Source organism: Pelodiscus sinensis, chromosome 6 (genome assembly GCF_052426305.1).
Source record: "Pelodiscus sinensis isolate ZL-2025 chromosome 6, ASM5242630v1, whole genome shotgun sequence".
NCBI classification, from domain to species: Eukaryota; Metazoa; Chordata; order Testudines; family Trionychidae; genus Pelodiscus; species Pelodiscus sinensis.
In genome coordinates, this window is record NC_143057.1 from 81,412,526 (window position 1) to 81,434,299 (window position 21,774).

General features: G+C 38.8%; 1 protein-coding gene across 3 annotated transcripts in view; it reads left to right on the plus strand.

Moving 5' to 3' along the window:
- SSBP2 (single stranded DNA binding protein 2) overlaps nucleotides 1–21,774 on the plus strand; it is a 312,621-nt gene that overhangs the window by 127,401 nt on the left and 163,446 nt on the right. The window contains exon 4 of one of the 3 annotated variants that reach the window (XM_075932203.2): nucleotides 7,849–8,003. The exons of the other annotated variants lie outside the window; for them this stretch is intronic. Within the exon in view, the coding sequence (XP_075788318.1) occupies nucleotides 7,923–8,003 (81 nt within the window). The 5' untranslated portion in view covers nucleotides 7,849–7,922. The remainder of the gene's footprint in view (nucleotides 1–7,848; nucleotides 8,004–21,774) is intronic. 3 annotated transcript variants of the gene reach the window in all.

Consider the following 21,774-nt stretch of genomic DNA (forward strand, 5'->3'; position numbering starts at 1 on the left):
ATATTGTACTCTGTATGTATTTACTACGGAACCTGTTTCCTAATAGTTAAAATAACATGCAACTTCTTTTAAGTTACTGGTTATCCTACAGCCAAGTCTGATCTTCCCTACTAAAGGAAACCTCTTGATGACTTCAAAAAAAGTGTTGCCTAAATGAGGATTAAAGTTTCCAAGACTTGATTCTAATCAGCATAGTTGCTAATTTTCTTCATAGTGTAATAGGGATTCATAGATTATTTTGTGACGTTTTTGGGCTTTAGGAGGCTTCCAACAAGTGTAGTACTCTGAACTACCATTACTCCTCGTGGAACGAGTAACAGTAGTTCAGAATAGGAAGCCTAATCCGAACTACCTAGTTCTGCCGCGTATAGCCGCGCGGCACGGAGTCCGAACTAGCAGACATTTAAAAATGGCGGCGCCCGGCAAGATGCAAATGAAGCCCGGGAAATTCAAATCCCGGGCTTCATTTGCAACTCCGGTTGACTACATTACCACCCTAGTTCGAACTAGGGTGGTAGTGTAGACATACCCATATAATTGAATGGACACACAGTTGGGCAAACAGTTGTGCTCGCATAAATTTCATCAGGCAATATTTAACAATATGTTAAAAATTATTACATGTTTAAATAATATATGGGGCCTTTTACTAGCTCCCTGTCTTTTTTATCTCTATCCCTCCAACACTTTTATTGCTGGGACTTACCATACTCGCAGTGAGGGCTTCCCACCCATCTCCCCATCTTTTTCCATCCCATCCCTCCAGCAAAAATCCATTGCTGGGACCTTACCATCCAACCCCACCTCTTTAGAGGGTTACCGTGAGCTATGAAAATGCTGTAACAATCTCCCCCTCTCGTTCTTTTCATGAAAACCTCCTTTAAGTCCCTTCCCAAGGCATTTATCCTGTCACTGAAAACTGTTCCTATGGAGTACCTCCACTGGACATTTGCCCTACATTTAAATAATGAGTTGTGACATATGGCCTATCATACATTATGCCATGAATGTACAAATCCCTTCTTGAAATCTGCTGTGGGTAGACAAAAAAACCCCAACTGAACCCAAGCCAGTATGGTGGTAAGTGAAAAATTCCTAGAAAGGGATTGCTGGCCTAGTCCCCACAGCAGGTGTTGATCAAGCATGGTATTTTAACACCTAGAAAAGGGGACCCAAGACAGAGGGTGGCTCCTGCCTCAGTCTTGGTCTGTGTAAAATGGAGGCTTCCCACCCACAGATGTGTGCTTTTCAAATCTTGAATTCTCAGGTGATGAGACAGCAACCCACTCCCTCTTTTGCAGCAGTTTTAATCTTTCCCTTCTCCTCCTCTCCCCTCCCCCCATAAAACTATCTTCATTTGGCCAGGCCAGGCCTTCCCACCTCTTCCCCTGTTTAAAGATGCAATTTCTTTGAGTACGATGACTGACATAGCTATGATTAATGATGCCATGTGGGTTTGTACTTGTCAGCATAAGCTTATATTATGGCACCAATTGTAATGGTTTCCTGAAAAGCTGAATAAATTTCTTTTAAGGCTTCTCCAGTTGATAAAGATGTTAGATGCTGTCAAACACTCCAGAAAAAAATCTTAATGGCTGCTGTCTATAGAGTTTACTCTAAAATGTAGATTTATAAAAGATCAATCCACTGACCATTTATCTATTTTAAATTATTACAATTCTAATACACCAGATCTTAATCTAAATCAATTCTAACTTCCTGTCTAATTCCTTAATTTCAGTTTCAAATATGCTGATTACGTTCTGTCAGTCTTATTCTAGAGGGAAGAATTGTTTGTCTTAAGAATGTTTGACTGCTATACTTTCACTCCAACTCAAATAAAGGAAACAAATTGACTCTGTTGTTTCCTGAGAATGCAAAGAAACCCCCAAACAAGGTAAACTACCACCGCCTTACTAAATTCCACTGTGCCCAATACCCTATTGTGTCATACCGACAAAAAATGTACATGTACAATTTCCAATCCCAAATTAGTTTGTCATCATCTTCTAGTAAGAATGATGCTAACAAGACACAAAGCCTGATACTCAGAAAAGAAAAGCATTAAAAAAACTTAGAGATAGAGCATATCCTCAAGCAAGCCCAAAGATCTGTTACTAGCAAAGGTACACTAGTAAACCAAATTTAGTGGGCCCTGATATAAACTGATTTAAAATGCCTTTGTCCCAGAAGGTGGTCCGACCTGGAAACCACCGTATCTATCACTGGCGGATTTTTCCAGTCCAAATAAACACAGACGTGTAAGAATTTGAGAATATATTGTAGAATACAACAGATAACACAACAAACAATAACCATAGGAAATAACACTGTATAAACCAGTGGTCCCCAACCTTTTGGGGCTACCAGGCGCCAGGGGGCGGGGCCTTTCACGCACCGGGTACCCGGGGGCAGGGCCACACACAAGCCTGGGGGCGGGGCCACGCACACGCCGCATGCCCAGTGCCGGCACCACCCATGCGCCGCACTCTCGGGGCCAGTGCCACTCCTGTGCCGCATGCCGAGGGGTGGAGCTGCCCATATGCCATGTGCCTGGGGCTGGCGCCGCTCCTGTGCTGCGCGTCCAGGGGCAGGGCTGCCCATATGCCGCGTGCCCGGGGCCGGAAAAGCCTATGCACTGCATGCCTGGGGCCGGCGTCACTCCTGTGCTGCGCGCCCAGGAGCCGGCAGTGCCCATGCGTCATGCGCCTGGGGCCAGCACTGATCAGCCGCGTGCCCAGGGCCGGCACAGCCCATGCACCGTGCACCCGGGGGTGGGGCTGCCCATGTGCTGCACGCCCAGGGCTGGCGCCACCCCTGTGCCATGTGCCCGGGGGTGGGGCCGGCCCTGATCAGTCGGCGGATGCATAGAAATGGCCCGGCAGGCACCATGGTGCCCACGGGCACTGCGTTTGGGACCACTGGTATAAACCAACCCCTCATCCCAGATACAATAGAAGATAGAACAGCAAAATAAACAGGAGAACTCTATACTCAGTCTGTCTGATGACTGCACGAGGCTCAGGACCTTCTACCCGTTGGCTTGAGGTAGCCTCAGGAAAGGAACACTGAGGACTCCAGATGTAGTCTGTTGATGTTATTACAGCAACTGATGGTGAGTTGCACACACACCACGATGGTGAACAGTTCTTATCTTCAGAGCAGGCCTTTGCCACAATAACCGGAGAAGGACTGACTGGGTGGTGGGCTTTGTTCCGGCAGGTAGCTAGGGTCCACAGCACCGAGCAATCGCTACAGCAGTGAACCGAAGCATCCTGTTGGCAGTGGTAGAGTTGGGGTCTGGTCTGTCATGAAGCTGGTCCCGGCCTTTGTCACGGTCTCCGATAGCAGCAAACCTCCTCCGGGTGGAAACTGCCACTGAACAGGAACCCGAACCAACCAAACGAACCCAATTCTCTGAGGGGTCTGTGCTTTTAAAGATCTCTAGGCGGGAAAACATCAGGAATGTCTCTAGTGCAAAGGTGTAGTGAAGAGTGCAAAGCGAGAGTTCCTGGTGCAGACTTTCCTGCTGTGTGCAATGCAATAGTACTGTGTGCACAGCCATGTGCTGTGTGCAAATGATGGTTTTTGGTGGCAAAAGTCTCTCAAGTCTTCAGGTTCCATTTTGATTTCTTACTCAGTCCACAGACTCCATTTTGATTTTAGTGTCCTTTTGGTTTTTAATGTCCTTGGTTTTAATATTCTTACATACAGTCAACTGATCAAAGAAAAAAAATCCAACATATAAAAAAGGAAGAGAGTGCATCTCATCCTCTGTCATCATCAGCAGAAAGAGAGCTCTCAGAATCAGATCTAGATAGCTCTACGGAAGAAATTCAGGAAAGATTATTCCCTTTAGGGTGTGTGTGTTTGTTTTTTGAAACAATGGTTGAGTTATTTTAATGCCCTGGATGTTCATCCTCATTTGCACTGCAAGAAAAAAAGAAAATAAACAAACAATAAAGTGTTTTCCATTCAGCACTAAAGCAAAATTTTGTCCCTCTCCAGGCTGATTTGGAAGACCTTATCCAAGCAGAATAGAAATGCCTCAGTATATCACAGACAGATCCAAAATTCTGCATGATGCAGAGAAACAAGAATTATTGTGTACCATCTTTAGTGGACACAACAGTGACCTCTTTAGTTAACTGTGATACAATCTGAAGGTGAATTCCTTTCCTAAAAATCAGCTAACACAAAGTTAGCACAAGAATTACTGCTCCCTGCAAAAGAATTACTTAATCTCAGGCACCGTTTCCAACCTTCTATTCAAAGTCAATCTTATTCCAAAGAGATAAACTCATGGAAAGCAGGTCTCCGAAAGATAAGGCATTTTTTATTACACAACACTTCATTAGTATACTCCTTTATTTGATTTCTTCCTCTGTACTTAGTTTCAGAGGTTATTCTATTATAGGCATTGCCATTTTAGGAGGCCCCTACAACTGAGAGATTGGAGAACCTGTCTCCCAATCTAAACAGTAAGGTTATGTCTACACAGCAGGGCTAAAGTCGAATTAAGCTAGGCAACTTCAGCTATGTCAATTGTGTAGCTTAAATCAAAATGTCTTAACTCGGCTACTCAGCAAGGGGGTCAAAGGAAAGAACATTCTTCCTTTGACTTCCCTTACTGGAGTGCTACGTCTAGACTGGCATGATTTTCCGGAAATGCTTTTAACAGAAAAGTTTTCTATTAAAAGCATTTTCGGAAAAGCACGTCTAGATTGGCAGGATGCTTTTCCGCAAAAGCACTTTTTGTGGAAAAACGTCTGTGGCCAATCTAGACGCACTTTTCCGCAAAAAAGCCTTGATCGTCATTTTCGCGATCGGGGCTTTTTTTGCGGAAAACAAATCTCTACTGTCTACACTGGCCCTTTTGTGCAAAAGTTTTTTGGAAAAAGACTTTTGCCCAAACGGGAGCAGCATAGTTTTTCCGCAAAAGCACTGACAATCTTACATGAGATCGTCAGTGCTTTTGCAGAAATTCAAGAGGCCAGTGTAGACAGCTGGCAAGTTTTTCCGGAAAAGTGGCTGCTTTTCCAGAAAAAGTGGCCAGTCTAGACACAGCCCTCGTGAAATGAGGGTTACCAATAGTGAGAGTCAGAAATGCTTCAGCTCGACATTATTTCAAAAAGCTTGTAGTGTAGACACACTCTTTGTTATTTCAGAACAATGTCAGTTATTTTGAAATTAAGCTGGCTGTGTAGACCCTCACTGATAGTTTCTAAATATTCTAGTGAACTATTAGACATAATGAGAAAGAAGTGGAGAAACAAGGCTTGTTTACTAAATAATGAAAGAAAACAAAAAGGAAATACAGACCTAAAAAATCTGTTGGGGGTTCTATTCATTTACATAGTCAAGGAGGACTTCAATTAGTAGTGGGGGATTGAATGGATATAAAAGGGGAGGTAAATTCAGATAACATTCCAATTTATTCTTTATAAACAGCAAGCCCAATGTACAGCACAAGGTTCATTATGTCTAACAGGTTAGATGAAAGGAATTTTGAGCAAGAATGAATAAACCTGAGACAGGTAGAAAAGATAAATGGCCTTTCAAAGATCCTTTATTCAACTGAAATGAAGGAAGAATATTTTTATATTCCCATCAAGGTCTGCCACAGGAGATTAGTCAGATTTGCTTACTCTGCCAGTGTCATTTCCAGTAGCTCTACCTTTTGCCATGGCCACATCTCCATGAATTTTCACAAAGATCCCACTAGTTCTTCTTGCTGACATATTAGAGAGGGGAGTACATGCCTATCCATTCTCCAGTTATCACGTTGTAATCTCTCTAACAGAGGAGGAAGTTGAAGACACCTAGACAATTATGCATTTTGCTTATTCCTATAGATACTTGTACTTGATTAATATAGAAGCAGACACTCTAAATCAAAGACATTGATGTAAATTTAGATACAGGCATAGGAAGAGATTTACTCTCAACAAAGAAATATTTTTGAATAATTTTATTAATCATTTAAGATGTTTTATCAACAAGTATTTTTATTGCCAAGAAGTCACTTTCAACTTTATAACTAAGGGTGTGTCTAGACTACCTAGTTTTGTCGACAAAAGTGAACTTTTGTCGACAAAACTATACCAGCGTCTACACTACCGCTGAGTTCTGTCGACATAACGTCGACAGAACTCAGCAGTTTTGTCGACGCTGGTATACCTCATTTTACGAGGCATAACACCTTCTGTCGACAGAACTCTGTCGACAGAAGGTGTTATTGCCTGTAACGTTGCGTCCAGACTACGGAATTCTGTCGACAAAGCAGCTTGCTTTGTCGACAGAACTCAATGTGTCTGGACGCTCTTTGTCGACGGAAGTTTTGTCGACAGTATCTGTCGACAAAACTTCCGTCGACAAAACGCGGTAGTCTAGATGTACCCTAATAAGTATAGACATACACAATAAAATAAAATATACAGTTTAATAGGTCATATTTTATAAAGATAAAATAGTACTCTACAAATAGGAAATAGAGGAGAAACTATATTGTCCTCGCTTGTCTTTATATTATAATAATTAATTGGTCTTTGTGCCATATAAATCAACATGATTTAATTTCTTGTAATCAAAATTATGTGAATGTGTCATATAACATACCGAATAAAAACTATGAACTAGCACAACATGTCTAGCATTTATTTTACAGAAAAATAGGGAAAATAAATTCAAATAGTACATAAAGGAAATGAAAGTTACCAGTGTTCTTAATAAGCATTCTGAGAATCAGTTTCATTAAGTTCCTCCAGTGGCAAAATTAAAAATCTTAGAAGGTCTTTGTCTTCAGCTGGCCCTTTGAAACTGTCTGGCACCCCTAAGTGGCTACACATGAAGAAACCTGAAAACAAAGGGCTTTGAAGAAATCTGGGAAGACCCAAGCCAGAGTAAAGACCAACTCTGACTTGAAGCATTTTACCTGAGATAAGAACAACTGTTTAGGGTAAAAATTTGCATGCCACAAGTTTTTTAGTATATTGGAATTAGCTACTGTCTTTTGCTTATTTTAACTTAGAGAACTTACTTTGAGCTGTCTGTTTTCACTTGAATCACATATTAATCATAGTGATAGAAATGTAGCCGTGTTAGTCTGGTGTAGCTGAAACAAAAAACAGGACTATGTAGCACTTTAAAGACTAACAAGATGGTTTATTAGGTGATGAGCTTTCATGGGCCAGACCGACTATTTGATCTGAGGAAGTGGGTCTGGCCCACGAAAGCTCATCACCTAATAAACCATCTTGTTAGTCTTTAAAGTGCTACATAGTCCTGTTTTTGTTTCATATTAATCATATTAATCACATATAAATCACAATCCTGTTTTTTATACTTAATTAAAAACTTTTTGTTTGTTATCAAGCCCCGTGTAAATAATTACAGCCATTGCACATACTTCTTTTTTATTTATAAGAGGGGTGGTAACCCAAACTGTGTGCTTTGGCTGGGGAGACCAGAGCTTCTGTCCCAGCAGAACACAGTGGTGGGGAGCACCAAGGTAGGCAGGAAGGTGGGCATCTGCTTGATCAGCACACTGCGGGACAATCCCAACGGTATTTCTGTGGTCCAGCCTATCACAAATGCTACTTCTTTTCCTGTGATAATAAACTATAATTGTCTAAGAAAAGGAGCTATGAATCTTTGTAAAAAGCTCAATGAGGACCTCAGCTGAATGTGCAGCTTTGGTTCAAAAAGCAAATGAAATTAGGACATATAAGGCCTGGTCTACATTATGGGGGGGATATCGATCTTAGTTATGCAACATTTTAAGCTTTGTGAATAGTGTAGCTGAAGTTGATGTACTTAGATCTACTTATCACAGTGTCTTCACTGCAGCGTATTGACAGAAGACACTCTCCCATCAACTCCATTTGTGCTCATTCTGGTGGAGTGCCAAAGTCGACAGGAGAATGATCAGCGATCAGTTCATCACATCTATACTAGATGCGATAAATCAAACCCCAGTGGATCAATCACTGCCTGTTGAGCTGGTCAGTAATGTAAACATACCCTCTCTAATGTGATGGAGACCAATATGGGAAATATTATAAAGACATTATATATCATTAGTGATGTGGGCTTCTCTGGAATACTATGTACTGTCCTGATCATCCACCTCAAAAAAGGAGATTGCAGAACTAGAGGGGATTTAGAGAAGGTGACGAGATTTATTATGGACGAAGAAAACTCTCATTTGAAGAAAGATTGAAAAGACCGGGATTGTTGATTTTAGAAAGAAGATGAATAATAGGAATATAATAAATGTAGCAGAATATAAAATAATGAATAGTAATTGCCCTATAGTGTAACAGTTAAGGTGACAATCCATGAAATTAAAAGATGGCAAATTCAGAACAGATAAAAATATTTTTTCACACAGTGTATTGTACATTGTGGAATTCATTATCATGGCAAGTTTTGTTGAGACTGAATTTTCCAAGAAAAAGTGGACAAGAATAGCCAGAGTTATAATTAAAACTATCAAAAGTTTTGGAAGGGATATTAAACTTCATGTTCACGGTTTAAACCAATCTCTAATTATTAGCGAATAGGATGAAAGCTAATGTGTGGAGAAGAAGATATCATATCTACCTTTATGGCCTTTTTATACCTTCCTCTGAAGATACTGGTCTCTGCCAGAGACAGGATACTGAATTAGATGGATCTCACATTTTAATCCAGTATGGTAATTCCCCTGTACCATAGTAGTGCAAAAAGAATGGAGCCAGTACAAAAATCTGGCCAGTCTCTTCCATTTTGGGGCTGCATTGTGACCTTTGTAGTCTTTCTTTTATAAATCAGTGATAATGTTTAAAATGTAGAATATCTGGGCCAACCTATTAAAAATTTAAAGGGGAGTCCACAAATTAGGGAGTCAGTTAGAAAGTCACGCCATCGAGTGATGTAGGCACCTCTGGAGTTGATTTAGATCAACTTGAGGAAGGCAGGAAAGAAAACAATGGGAAAGGATAAGATACCAAAGGAAAAATCTACACATTTTGATTTGAATCTAAAATCAGATTATTCATCTAGAAATACTGACACAACCCAATAGCATTTAGTGCCCCCCAAAATAAGACATCTTTCCCTCTTCTTTTTGTTTGTCTCTAATTATTTTTTTATTTTTTATTCTTTCTGCTTTGTCAGATAATTTGCTCTTTTCTATCACTCCTTCAGTTTTCAGTGTCTTTGTAGTCTTGCTTGTGACTGATGAACGATATTATTTTGGCAGGTTGGCTTTTTTTATCTGTCTGTCCCTTGCTGCTTTCTCCTTGTCTTCTGTTTTCATTCCTGTTCTGAATCTTCTGATTCGCCATGCCCTTATTCCTACCCCTCAGTCAGCTATATCAGAGGTTCTCAAATTTCACTGCACTGGGGTCCCCCTCTGGCAACAAAGCCTCTGACAACAAAGCCTGCCCACTGCCCAGAGTGGGGGACCAAAGCCCAAGTCCACCACTCTTAGATGGGGAGGGGAGTGGAAAGCCCAAGAGTTTCCACCACAGATGGGGGGCCTGTAACATGAACCCCACCAACCAGGGTAGTGGAGCTTTGACTTCAGTCCTGATCCCAGCAAGCCTAACACCAGCCTTGGTGACCCCATTAAAATGGAGCTGCAACCCACCTTGGAGCTACGACCCACAGTGTGAGAACCATTGAACTATATCCTTTTAGGTGACTCCCTTAATCCTACCACTCAGTACATCACCTATAGTCTGTTATCTCTCCATTCCTTACATGCATACAATTCACTTCCTGTGTCCCATACAACCCATCTGAACAATCTAATTTACTTATGTGCAAGACAGTATTTTAACTGCTTTTCTGCTTGGTCCATTTTGCAGCATTAGATTATTTTTAGATGTGCCTTGGGATGCCATCACTTAAAAGGTAATTTAGCAGGTTCATTGGAGGTGCTTTGGAGATGCTTTTTTGTGTTTATTGCCCCATTTGATTGTATGTTCCTTATGTATTTGGAAGAGCTGAATCAATATAGCTTGTGTCAACATTATTGCTCATTATTATCATATGTATTATAGAAGCAGTAAGAGCAAAACTTTAAAGAGTATATTTTACCACAGCTGTGTCTTTATGACTGCTGTTTTTTAACAGGAATGATGTCTATTGGGTTAAAAACATAGCACTTCATTTGTAGGTGTAGAAAAAGAGCATTGCAGTCACTTTCATACTTTCATTACAGATGCTGGAAGTTTGAATAACCAAATTAAGATGTTTTATTGTATCTGTGATACACAGTAGAAATTATTTTTTCTATTTCATGGTAGAAAAGTAACTTTTAACCCCAACATAGTAAGTGAATATTCTTTATTATGAATCCAGATCTCAAAATTGAGTTGAAATACATTTTTCTTTGTATCAGAATACTTCCATTGATGGTACTTTAAGTTATAAATATGTAAATATTTAGCATATTAAAAAACAAAATCCTTTCTAATAAATAATAGAGATGTAAAATGTTCATTGAAACAGCTTTGCATCAGAAACTGAATTTTTAACAAAAAGTATTTTGACAAAATGTTCAATGTAAACAACTTTTTCCAAACACCTTTTCATTTTGGAAAATTATATTTAGAAAATTTTGGAAGTTCGTTTCAAAATGAAATTTAAGTTTCAAATGTATTTTTTGTTTTTAATTATTATAGTTTTATTATTTCTATGTTATTTCAGGGTAAGTCAATAATATTAGTTTATAATATTAAAAATAATACTATGGCAAGTCATGTCACAAAAATAACATATTTATATAATTTTATTTTATTAAACATTGATAGTGTAAATTTAATTTTGCACAAATATCAAATTGTTTCACTATAACACAAACAGGAGACTTTTGATCTACAAAATAAGATAAGAAGTTTCCATGTGTACTAAGTAGCCCGTAAGCACGGTTTTTTACGTAATAAGATATTATGCCCGAATGTGACATCACATTAAGCTCTATTATCACTGAAAGATCATGAAAATAGAAAATTAAAAAATTTCTAAATAAATATGTCATGAAAGTATTTGTTCTTGTTCAAATTTGGAACAAAAATAGATGTAAAAATGTTGAAATTTCCCACAAAATAGAAATTCTGAGTTTTGATAATCGCTAATAAATAGCCCCAAAAATTGAGCAAGGTATATTATTTGCATAATACACACAAGTGACGCAAATGCTCTCTAATTATAAACAAAATGTGGGGTTCAAATAGAACCCTGACAGTGAAACTATACTACTGGTGTATGGTGGTTTAGTTTTAATTCTGACATTCATTTACAATATGTGAATTTTATGTGAGACTTATTTACTTAGTTAATAAACATTTTCAAAGTATGAAAAACTTTAAAAACAACAAATAGTCTAGTAACACTTTAAAGACTAACAAAACATGTTGATGGTATCATGAGCTTTCATGGGCAGAACCCACTTCTTCAGATGATTCTTCAGAGAAAAATATGTTTCTCAAACCTTTAATTTTAAAACACTTTCTGCATAGCTAAAGTTGAAAAATATTGTGGTGACTGAATACAATTTGTATTGAATAGTATGAAAGGATTTTTTGAAGTCTCTGTGGGCACATAGCGGCGAGGAGTCCTGTGACACCTTATAGACTAACTGAAGTGTAGGAGCATAAGCTTTCATGGGCAAAGATGCATCTGACGAAGTGGGTCTTTGCTCACGAAAGCTTATGCTCCTACACTTCAGTTAGTCTATAAGGTGCCACAGGACTCCTCGCCGCTTTTTCAGATTCAGACTAACACGGCTACCCCTCTGATATGTGGGCACATATACACTGCAGGGTATAAGTTGAATTAAAATACACATCTTCAGCTACATCATTTGCATAGCTGAAGTCAAAATAGCTTAACTCGGCTTTTGGAGGTGGCTACACAGTAGGAAGTCAAGGGAAGAACACTCTTCCTTCTACTTCCCTTGCTCCTTGTGGAATGAGAGTTACAGGAGTAGGAGTAAGAAGTCTTCTGTCTCTACATTATTTTGAAATAATGGCTTGCTATATAGATATGCATTTTGTTATTTTGAAATAACGTCAGTTATTCAAAAATAATGCTGCTGTGTAGACTTACTCTATCAGTGTTAGCAGCAGCAGAAGCAGCAGGAGGTGCTTTCTGGAGTGATTCCTTCTGTTCCCTCCTTTTTGCACCCAGACAGTGGGTGAGATCTAATTTTAGATGTGAAGTGTGCAATATTGTGTATCTTCAAGAGAATATAAAAGCACTACTTAGTAGTGGAGTTTTCAAGATAAGTAGGAATGATGTTAGGATCTAACATTAAAACTATTGTTAACACTGATACAGCATGCATATTTACTTGTGGTTTTGAGAGTACTATTTTTTAGTCTGCTGCTGAACATTTGTCTTTGTCCAAAAGGGAGATTATACTTGCTCATATATATCCTTCTTGATAACATCAAATGTTTCTTGCATCGTTCATATTTAATATATAAACAGTATTGTTCTTTCTTATTTCAAATCTTTTATGCCAAATAGTTTACAAGTGCAGAAAATATTATGCAGTGAACTATATTTTCTAAGGATAAAAATTATAAAGCAGTTTTATATTATTCTCTTTTTTACATGTTAAAAGTTATAAAGCAGTTTCAAATTATTTTCTTTTTTACATGTTTAGCTGCTTAGAATGCAGTTTATTGGAGGAGGTTAATTTTACAGTGAGTTTACATGCAGTGTTTGAGAGTGGTGATAACTTGAATTATTAATGGTTAGAGGGGAAGTGTATGCTCAAAGCTGAAGAAGGCTTGTGCACATACTCCAAGATTTTCTTGTGTACAAAACGTAAACTGAGAGAAACTGTTGAGGGGTGCTGTTATAGGAGCATGGTCATTTAATTTTAACGTGGAATTAATTTTTAATGCTCACTAGAAAAAAATAAAACTTCAAGTTTTGTTGAGCCACAATGTTTCATTTAACCCTTTCAGTTATCTGTGATAATTGTTTGTTGCACTACCTCTGCGGCTCTATTTAAAGTATATCATACAGCAGAAACCTGTTAATTAAAAAAATACTTCCACGACAAATTTATGCCTAAATTTCAGTGCACCAAATCTAATAATAAGAGTAGTTTACTGCATCTCTTGAGTATCTGTTTCAAATGACAATGTACAGTATAAAAATATTTGTATTTTAAAACATCCCTTTGAGGTTTTATATCTATATTATACTTCTATAAAGTATAATTTTGGTCAAAAGATGGAATGTTTTCATGTCTCTTTTAAGACAATCTATATGCAAGGACTCTGCCTTTAACTACAGTATAATTTTTAGCACAGTTGTAGACATAATCTTTGAGTGGAGAGCTGTTAGAAGAAAAGAGGAATGTTTTCTCTGTGGAAACATATTCAGTTATATTTATTTTATCTTTTATGGAATATTTCCTGCCAGTATGAAATATTGATTCACAAAGATTTTGCTACAAAGATTTTTGTTATTTTTCATAGACCTCAACTTCTTTTATTTCACATGAATTTTAGAATTATTTTTATAAAAAACAAGGATAAATATAATTTTATGTATTATCTGTGATTATTAATAAAGGATTTCAGTACTTTTTAAGGTATAAGTAATATTTTACACATAATTGATCTGTTACTTTAATAGATTTAGGTTTGTAATTGAGAGGTAAAAGAGATGAGCTTTCCTACCTACCTTTTAACTTACATTAATTACTGTGACAGGGCAGGTTAAAGGGCTTAATAGAAGGGGAGAAAGACAGCTCTGAAAAAAAACCGGTTTGGTTAAATAGGAGCAGATGAGGCAGGGTGGCTATAAATCAATTTAGAGCCAGGTGAGCTAACTTCAGGATGCCACGGGACCTCTTTAAAAAGCTTTCCAGTGGAGGAGGATGAAAGGGAGTGGAGAAGGAGTTTGGAGAGTAGAGGTAGAGAGGAACTAACAATTGAGAAGGAGAGGAGCAATGTCAGCACTGCCAAAGACCACAGAGGGAAGTGAGGGGCTCCAACAGGGAGTGTTTGGAAGCTTGGTTCCCCCCCAGGTGGCCAGAGACGTCAGCCGGTGGCTTAGGAGGACTATTTACTCAGCCCAACTTGCCAGAGACATCAGCCCCAACACCCTCTCTTTTTTTTTCTTTCTTTTTCTTTTTTTTGTCAAGGTACTGAAATCCAAATGCCAGGAAAAGGCAAAATACAGGACTATGTAGCACTTTAAAGACTAACAAGATGGTTTATTAGATGATGAGCTTTCGTGGGCCAGACCCAATTCCTCAGATCGGGTCTGGCCCACGAAAGCTCATCATCTAATAAACCATCTTGTTAGTCTTTAAAGTGCTACATAGTCCTGTATTTTGTTTCAGCTACACCAGACTAACACGGCTACATTTCTATCAAGAAAAGGCAAGTGAGACTTGTACCACAGCCCCTAAATTGTGGGATAGTGGATGGAACAGCAGTCTGAGATCCATGAGTGGGACTGACTGTGCCACACTACTTCATTGCTGGGATTTTAACTCACTGGCCATTAGTCTTTCTTCAAAGAGTTAAAGTTTTATTCCTCCATGGATCTGTCATGAGAATGTATTAGGAAAAATAGAACTGGAATATTTTTTTACCTACTCCCTTTAGTTAAAATTGACAGCTTCACACTGTGATAGCAGCCAGATTTTGTTCCTTAATATTAGCTGTAATACAGCATCAGGATTTGAAAATCATTGTCTAGCATGAATACTTTCTGTTTTGTTCCATATAAAGGTATAATTTGATCTTGTGGAAACTTGCAACTTAACAGAATTATTTTTAAATAGTTCAAGAAAAATCAGAAAAAACTTCCCTACTTAAATATTATCTCAGTTATATTTCACAGTAGTTCATTATAATAAGCTAGTGTAGTTTCCATATAATTAGATTTCAAGTACATTTTTACCACACAATATAGTAGTATAGTTTTATATGGTATTTTTTCTTTAAATATAGACATATTTCTAATAGCTCTCCCAGTTAAGTTTGACTGTGTTTACAATGTGCTCCAGCCTAATGCAATGGACTGATCACATGACACAAAGTGTCAATACAAAATACTTTTAACAGGCATAACACACTTATTATGTTGTCTTCCTCTTTTATCAGCTGAACTATGTGATACACATTTGGAAAATTGTAATAATACTGTTTTAATGAGATTGCAGGGAGTAGTCATATTCAAATAATATTTGGTTTATATAGAATGTTACCTGTTTATATATTTGCAAGACCATGCCCATAGTATTTTAAGATTCTATAGCCAGGGAGAGTCTTGGGTAGCTTATATACAAATCATGTTTTAATAATAAATAAGTGGGAGGAAAGAGAAAAAGGTCACTGTATATCAAATTAACAAATATGGTCAATATTGCCATCGGAGTAGACTGTATTTCTGATTAATAATTTTGAGCTAAATATATTAGCAGCAGCTGTAGATATTTTCTATTTAACAAAAGTTGTCTAAGAGGGAGGGCAGTATAATTAATTGGATGGGACCTGGGAATAGGAGCCAGGAATTCTATATTCTTTTCCTCACTCTGCCATTGACTTGCTGTGTGATGCTAGGTCTTGTTATAGCATCTCTGTGTCTCAGTTTCCTCATCTATGAAATGGTGGGAAATAGTACTTGCCTCTGTTGTAAAGCACTTGGAAATCTACAGATGTAAAAACACTAGACAGGAGCTAAATATTAACATGAAGTAGAAATATAGGTGAAAAGAGTTCCTGTCTAAGCATAAGAATACAATAACGTTAGCTCTTTACAGTTGATATTGTAGTCAGGTAAATGGGAGAAAATGTTCATTTGAGTCTTCATTATAAAGCCAAATTCCAGATATATTTCTTTTCTCTCCCTTTTATGTGATATCTGAGCCTTGTTATTCATATATATTTTGAGCTATAGTCTCAGCTGATTTAAATTGCTGTAGCTCCATCAGTCACTGGAGCTACATTAATTTATAAAATTTAAGAATCTTACTGTATATGTTCAAGAATTATTGTTAGTTGTTCTGTAATTAAATGACTGTGTAGAACAGATTTTCTTTTAGGGCATCTTAGTGTTTGACCAAGTACTTTTCTAGTATTTCAGAAGTATGGAGAATAGGAAGGAGTATCAATTGCTAATTTGGACATTTGATGCAAGAATTATTATGAAAAATGCTACTGGTATTTCCTTTTAAAATACAGTTTTTCCTCTACTAGTTTTGGTTGGGTCTCACTAAAAAGAGAAAACTATGTCAGTTCCTTTGTTGTTCATATTCATTAGACTCAGTTCTATTTAGAAACTTCTTGATCCTTCACATAGTTTTTATTTTCACTTTATTATACTACACTAATTGAATAGTGTAGTATAAGACTGGGTAAAAAGTGGTTGGCACGTGGTCAGTTATACAAAAATTTTTACCTGTAATTTTCTTAAAGATTTCCTGTTCCATAAATTTGATGTACATCGTAGTGGTAAGCAAATCTTGAACAACAGGCCTGATTCCCAGTCCACTAAAGTCAATGGAAACATTGACAATGATTTCTGCAGCACTACGATGAGGTTAGTTTATAGCGTCTGTATCTCTCCTGTTGGAACTGTTCTGCTTTGCGTAAATAGTTAAATATTCATTGGCCCAGTGACAGAGGGTATGTCTACACTACAGCACTAATTCGAACTAACTTAATTCGAATTAGTTAATTAGAACTAAGCTAATTCGAACTAGTGCATCTAGACCTAAAAACTAGTTCGAATTAGCATTTTGCTGATTCGAACTAGCATGTCCACATTGCGTGGACCCTGAACCGAGGTTAAGGATGGCCGGAAGCAGTGCCGGCAGGGCATCAGATTAGGACTTAGAGCATGGAGCTGCTGTCTCAGGCTACCCGAGGGCTGTGCTTAAAGGGACCCGACTCCCACCCCGGACAGACAGTTCTCAGGGGTTCCCCACTTGCAAAGCAGTCCTGTCTTGGAGTGCCCTGAGTGCCCACACTCGGCACATCACTGCACTCGGCCATCAGCCCGGCTGCACTTGCCGCAGGCTGCCATCCGGGGGGGAGGTCAATCGGGGGGCTGCAGGAGAGCTTCCACCCCGAGGAGCCTGCAGAGCCACCCCAGTCCTCCCCATTGGGGGCTCGTATCCCATTCCTCCTCACCTCCTTCCACTTACCCCCTTCCTGATGTACAAAATAAAGGACACGTGTGTTCAAAAATAGAAACTCTCTTTATTGAACAAAACTCGGGGAGACTGGGAAAAGGAGGTGGGAGAGGGGAAGAGAGAGGGTGGGTGAAGGGAGAGCAACTAAAATGATCAGGGGTTTGGAACAGGTCCCATATGAAGAGAGGCTAAAGAGACTGGGACTTTTCAGCTTAGAAAAGAGGAGACTGAGGGGGAATATGATAGAGGTCTATAAAAGCATGAGTGGTGTGGAGAGGGTGCATAAAGAAAAGTTCTTCATTAGTTCCCATAATAGAAGGACTAGAGGACACCAAATGAAATGAATGGGTAGCAGGCTTCAAACTAATAACAGAAAGTTCTTCTTCACAAAGCAAATAGTCAACATATGGAACTCCTTGCTGCAGGAGGCTGTGAAGGCTAGAACTAGAACAGAGTTTAAAGAGAAGTTACATAAAGTCATGGAGGTTGGGTCCTTGGAGTGGCAGCTCTTAAGCCCAGTGGTTTGGAAACTCATATAAGATGTGTGAAACATAGATTCAAGTCCATGCTCTTTGCCTGACACAGTTCTGAAAAATATTTGAACAGTATCCTTTGAATCTGGTAACCTGAAATTACATGGACAAATAAAATAATCAGTATTTTCCACTCTTGAAAGGAATGGAAACAAGGTAGTGTTTTTTCTTTGTATTGCTTGTGTATTGTACATGTGGTAGCATTTTATGTTCTTTAACTTGGGAAGGGTAGGATGAGGAAGTCATTCTTCTGCATTAACAATAAAAATGGGATAAAAGATCCTTTATGGATGAGTGCAATGAATCTTCTGTTAAAATATATATTTATTTTCTTTTTTAGTTCCTAGTATTCTGCTATTATTAAAATGTTAATCACAGTACAGTCTGCTTTCTGTAAAAACCTCAGCAATTCTTATTATGTATTGTATGAGTTAACTGTTGTATACATAAAATAATTCACTGTATATTTTAGATAAATCTGAATAGTAATTATGCTTTCAAAATATATTTAAATTAGTTGTCATAGGTAAGTTTGTTACCTATGTTGATTTTACTTCATCTCGGTCTAAAATATTCTTATCAAAGGAACAGAATAATAAAAACTAAAAAATAACCGAGTTATGAATGTTTTAAAACTTCAGTTACAGGTATGCTTGGTAATAGTGTTTTCTAATATATGGTAGTATATTTGTCTCTCTAGACATTTATATCATACTCCTCAGGGGTATGTCTACACTACAGCATTAATTCAAGGTAACTTAATTCGAAATAGTTAATTCGAATTAAGCTAATTCGAAATAATGCATCTATACACAAAACCTATTTCGAAATAGCGCGTCCACACTGAGTGGACCCTGAACCGAAGTTAAGGCTGGCCGGAACTAGTGCCGGCAGGGCATCAGGTTAGGACTTAGTGTGTGGGGCTGCTGCCTGAGGCTAACTGATCTCCATGCTTAAAGGGACCCTACTCCCACCCTGGACAGACAGTTCTCAAGTTTCCCTGCTTGCTTGTCTACCTCGATGAGGGATAGCAATGCAGTCCTGTCCTGGAGTGCCCTAAGTGCCCGCACTTGGGACACCGCAGCACTCTGCCACATGGAGCCAGAGCTGCCCCTGGGCACGCCAGTGCGTCTCATGGGGTCGTTGCCATCAGCCTGCCTGCACTTGCTGCAGGCTGCCATCTGGGGAGGTCTATCGGGGGGCTGTCAGGATCCAGGAGGCCCTGCAGGAGAGCGTCCACCCCAAGGAGCCCTCAGTGCCACCCCAGTCCTCCCCACTGGGGGCTCGTGCCCCATTCCTCCCTCACATCCTTCCACTTACCCCTCCCTAGCCCCCTTCCTGATGTCAAATAAAAGACGTTTTTTCATAAACACAAACTGTCTTTATTTAACAAAACTGGGGAGGAGGAATGAAACTCTGGGGAGACTGGGGAAAGGAGGCAGGAGAGGGGAGGAGAGAGTGTGGGAGAGGGAAGGGGAAAAACTGTGAGGAGAGAGCTGGAAGGGGAAAGCAAGGGGAGGAAGAGGGAGGGGAAGCTCAGGGTTATGTCGACAGAACTCAACGGTAGTGTAGACGCAGGTATAGTTTTGTCGACAAACATCCACTTTTGTCGACGAAACCCTGTAGTCTAGACACATGCAGACTGCTGGCAGGTCTGGATCTGCCACGTGCAGTCTGGCCAGAATCTACCCCTTTAAGGGCATCGGAGCTGGGGGAGAGGAGAGGAGTTTTCCTGTTTTGGCCCAGAATGGCCACCAGGGGAAACTGGGAAGGGCTGGAGGCCAGCTAATTCGAATGAAGTGTCTACACAGCACTTATTTTGAATTTGGCATTACTCTTCATAGAATGAGGTTTACCAAATTTGAATTAAGCACTCTGCTGTTTCGAATTAAATTCGAAATAGCGATTTGCATGTATAGACTCTATTGAAGTTAATTTGAAATAACGGCTGTTATTTCGAATTAACTTTGCAGTGTAGACATACCATAAGGTATCTGCATTGTGAATATAATTTCAATGTATCAAGCTTTCAATGTAGGCACATCTCAGTACAGAAACACAGGGTAAAAGCTTGACCCCACTGACATCAAACCTGGCTATGTTTCCACTGGTCTCCAGAGTCCACAATGATTAGTTCTTGGCCCTATGCTATTTAACATTTGTACCAATGACCTGGAAGAAACATAAAATCATCTCTGATAAAGTTTGCAGATGACACAAAAATTGGGAGAGTGGTAAATACTGAAAAAAAGATAGGTCCCTGATTCAGGGTGATCTGGATGCTTGGTAAACTGGACACACAAACTACATGGCTATGTCTACACTGGCATGATTTTCCGGAAATGCTTTTAACTGAAAAGTTTTCTGTTAAAAGCATTTTCAGAAAAGCGCGTCTAGATTGGCAGGACGCTTTTCCGCAAAAGCACTTTTTGCGGAAAAGCGTCTGTGGCCAATCTAGATGCACTTTTCCGCAAAAAAGCCCCAATCGCCATTTTCGCAATCGGGGCTTTTTTGCAGAAAATAAATCTCTGATGTCTACACTGGCCCTTTTGCGCAAAAGTTTTTTGGAAAAAGACTTTTGCCTGAACGGGAGCAACATAGTATTTCCGCAAAAGCACTGACTATCTTACATGAAACCGTCAGTGCTTTTGCGGAAATTCAAACGGCCAGTTTAGACAGCTGGCAAGTTTTTCCGCAAAAGCAGATGATTTTGCGGAAAAACTTGCCAGTCTAGACACAGCCCATATGTTTAAATATGGCTAAATGTATGCATCTGGGAACAAAAAATGTAGGCCATATTTGAAGGATGTGGGAGTCTATTCTGGGAAGCAGCGACTCTAAAAAAGCTGTGAGGATTTGTGGTGGATAATCAACTGAACATGAGCTCCCAATGTGATGCCGTGTCCAAAAGAGCTAATGTGATTAGTCAGTGCATGAAAAAAAGGAATCTGTAATAGTAATAGAGTTGTTATTTTATCCCTTTATTTGGCACTGGTTTGACCACTGCTGAAATACCATGTCCTGATCTGGCATCTACAATTCAAGAAGGATGCAAATAAATTTGAGTTCAGAATAAGAGCCTGAGTTTGAGTAAATGGTTAGGAAACATGCAGTGTAGTGATAGACTCAAAGAGCTTAAGTTATATAACTTATCAGAGAAGTGGGTAAGGAGTGATTTGATTGTAGTCCGTAAGGGGGAACAAACATTTAATACTGTATTCTTCAGTCTAGCAGAGGAAGATATACCATGATCTGCTGGTTGGAAGTTGAAACTAGACTGGAAATAAGCAGTACATTTTTGACAGAAAGAATAATTAACCATTTTACCAAAGGTCATGGGGGAATTCTCTTATCGCTGACAAATTTTATGCCAAGATTGGTTGTTTTTCTATTAGAAATGGTATAGGAAGCATTTGAGGAAGGTATATGTTGAGTGTTATAAGGAGATCATACTAGATGGTCACAGTGATACCACGTGGCATTGGACTCAAAGATTATAATCCATTCCTTTCAATCACATATGTAAAAGTTCAAAACTGTGAAGGTGTATTTGAAGATGATAACAAGGAGCAAGAAGAGCTGGAGAAGGCTTTTTTTTAACTACTAACAAAATCATTCAAGGCTCAGGTTTTGGTGGTGATGGGAGACTTCAACTATCCAGACATCTGTTGACACAGGACACAGATTATCCAAAAAGTTCTTGGAATGTATTTGAGACTTTTTTTTTTAATTTCAGAAGGAGAAGAGAGTTACAAGAGAGGCTATTCTAGATATGATTTTGACAAATAGGAGGAACTGGTTGAGAATTTATAAGTGAAAAGCAGCTTGTATGAAAGTAATCATGAAATAGTAGAGTTCATGATTCTAAGGAATAGTAGAAGGACAGCAGCAAAATAAAGATAATGGATTTCAAGAAGGTAGAGTCTAGCAAAATCAATGAGTTGGTAGATAAGATCCCATGGGAAACAAGTCTAAGAGGAAAAACTATTGAAGATAGTTGGCAGTTTTTCAGAGACATTTTTCCACTGTATAGGAAAGATAGGAAGCATGGCTAGAGACCACCTGGGCTTAATCAAGAGT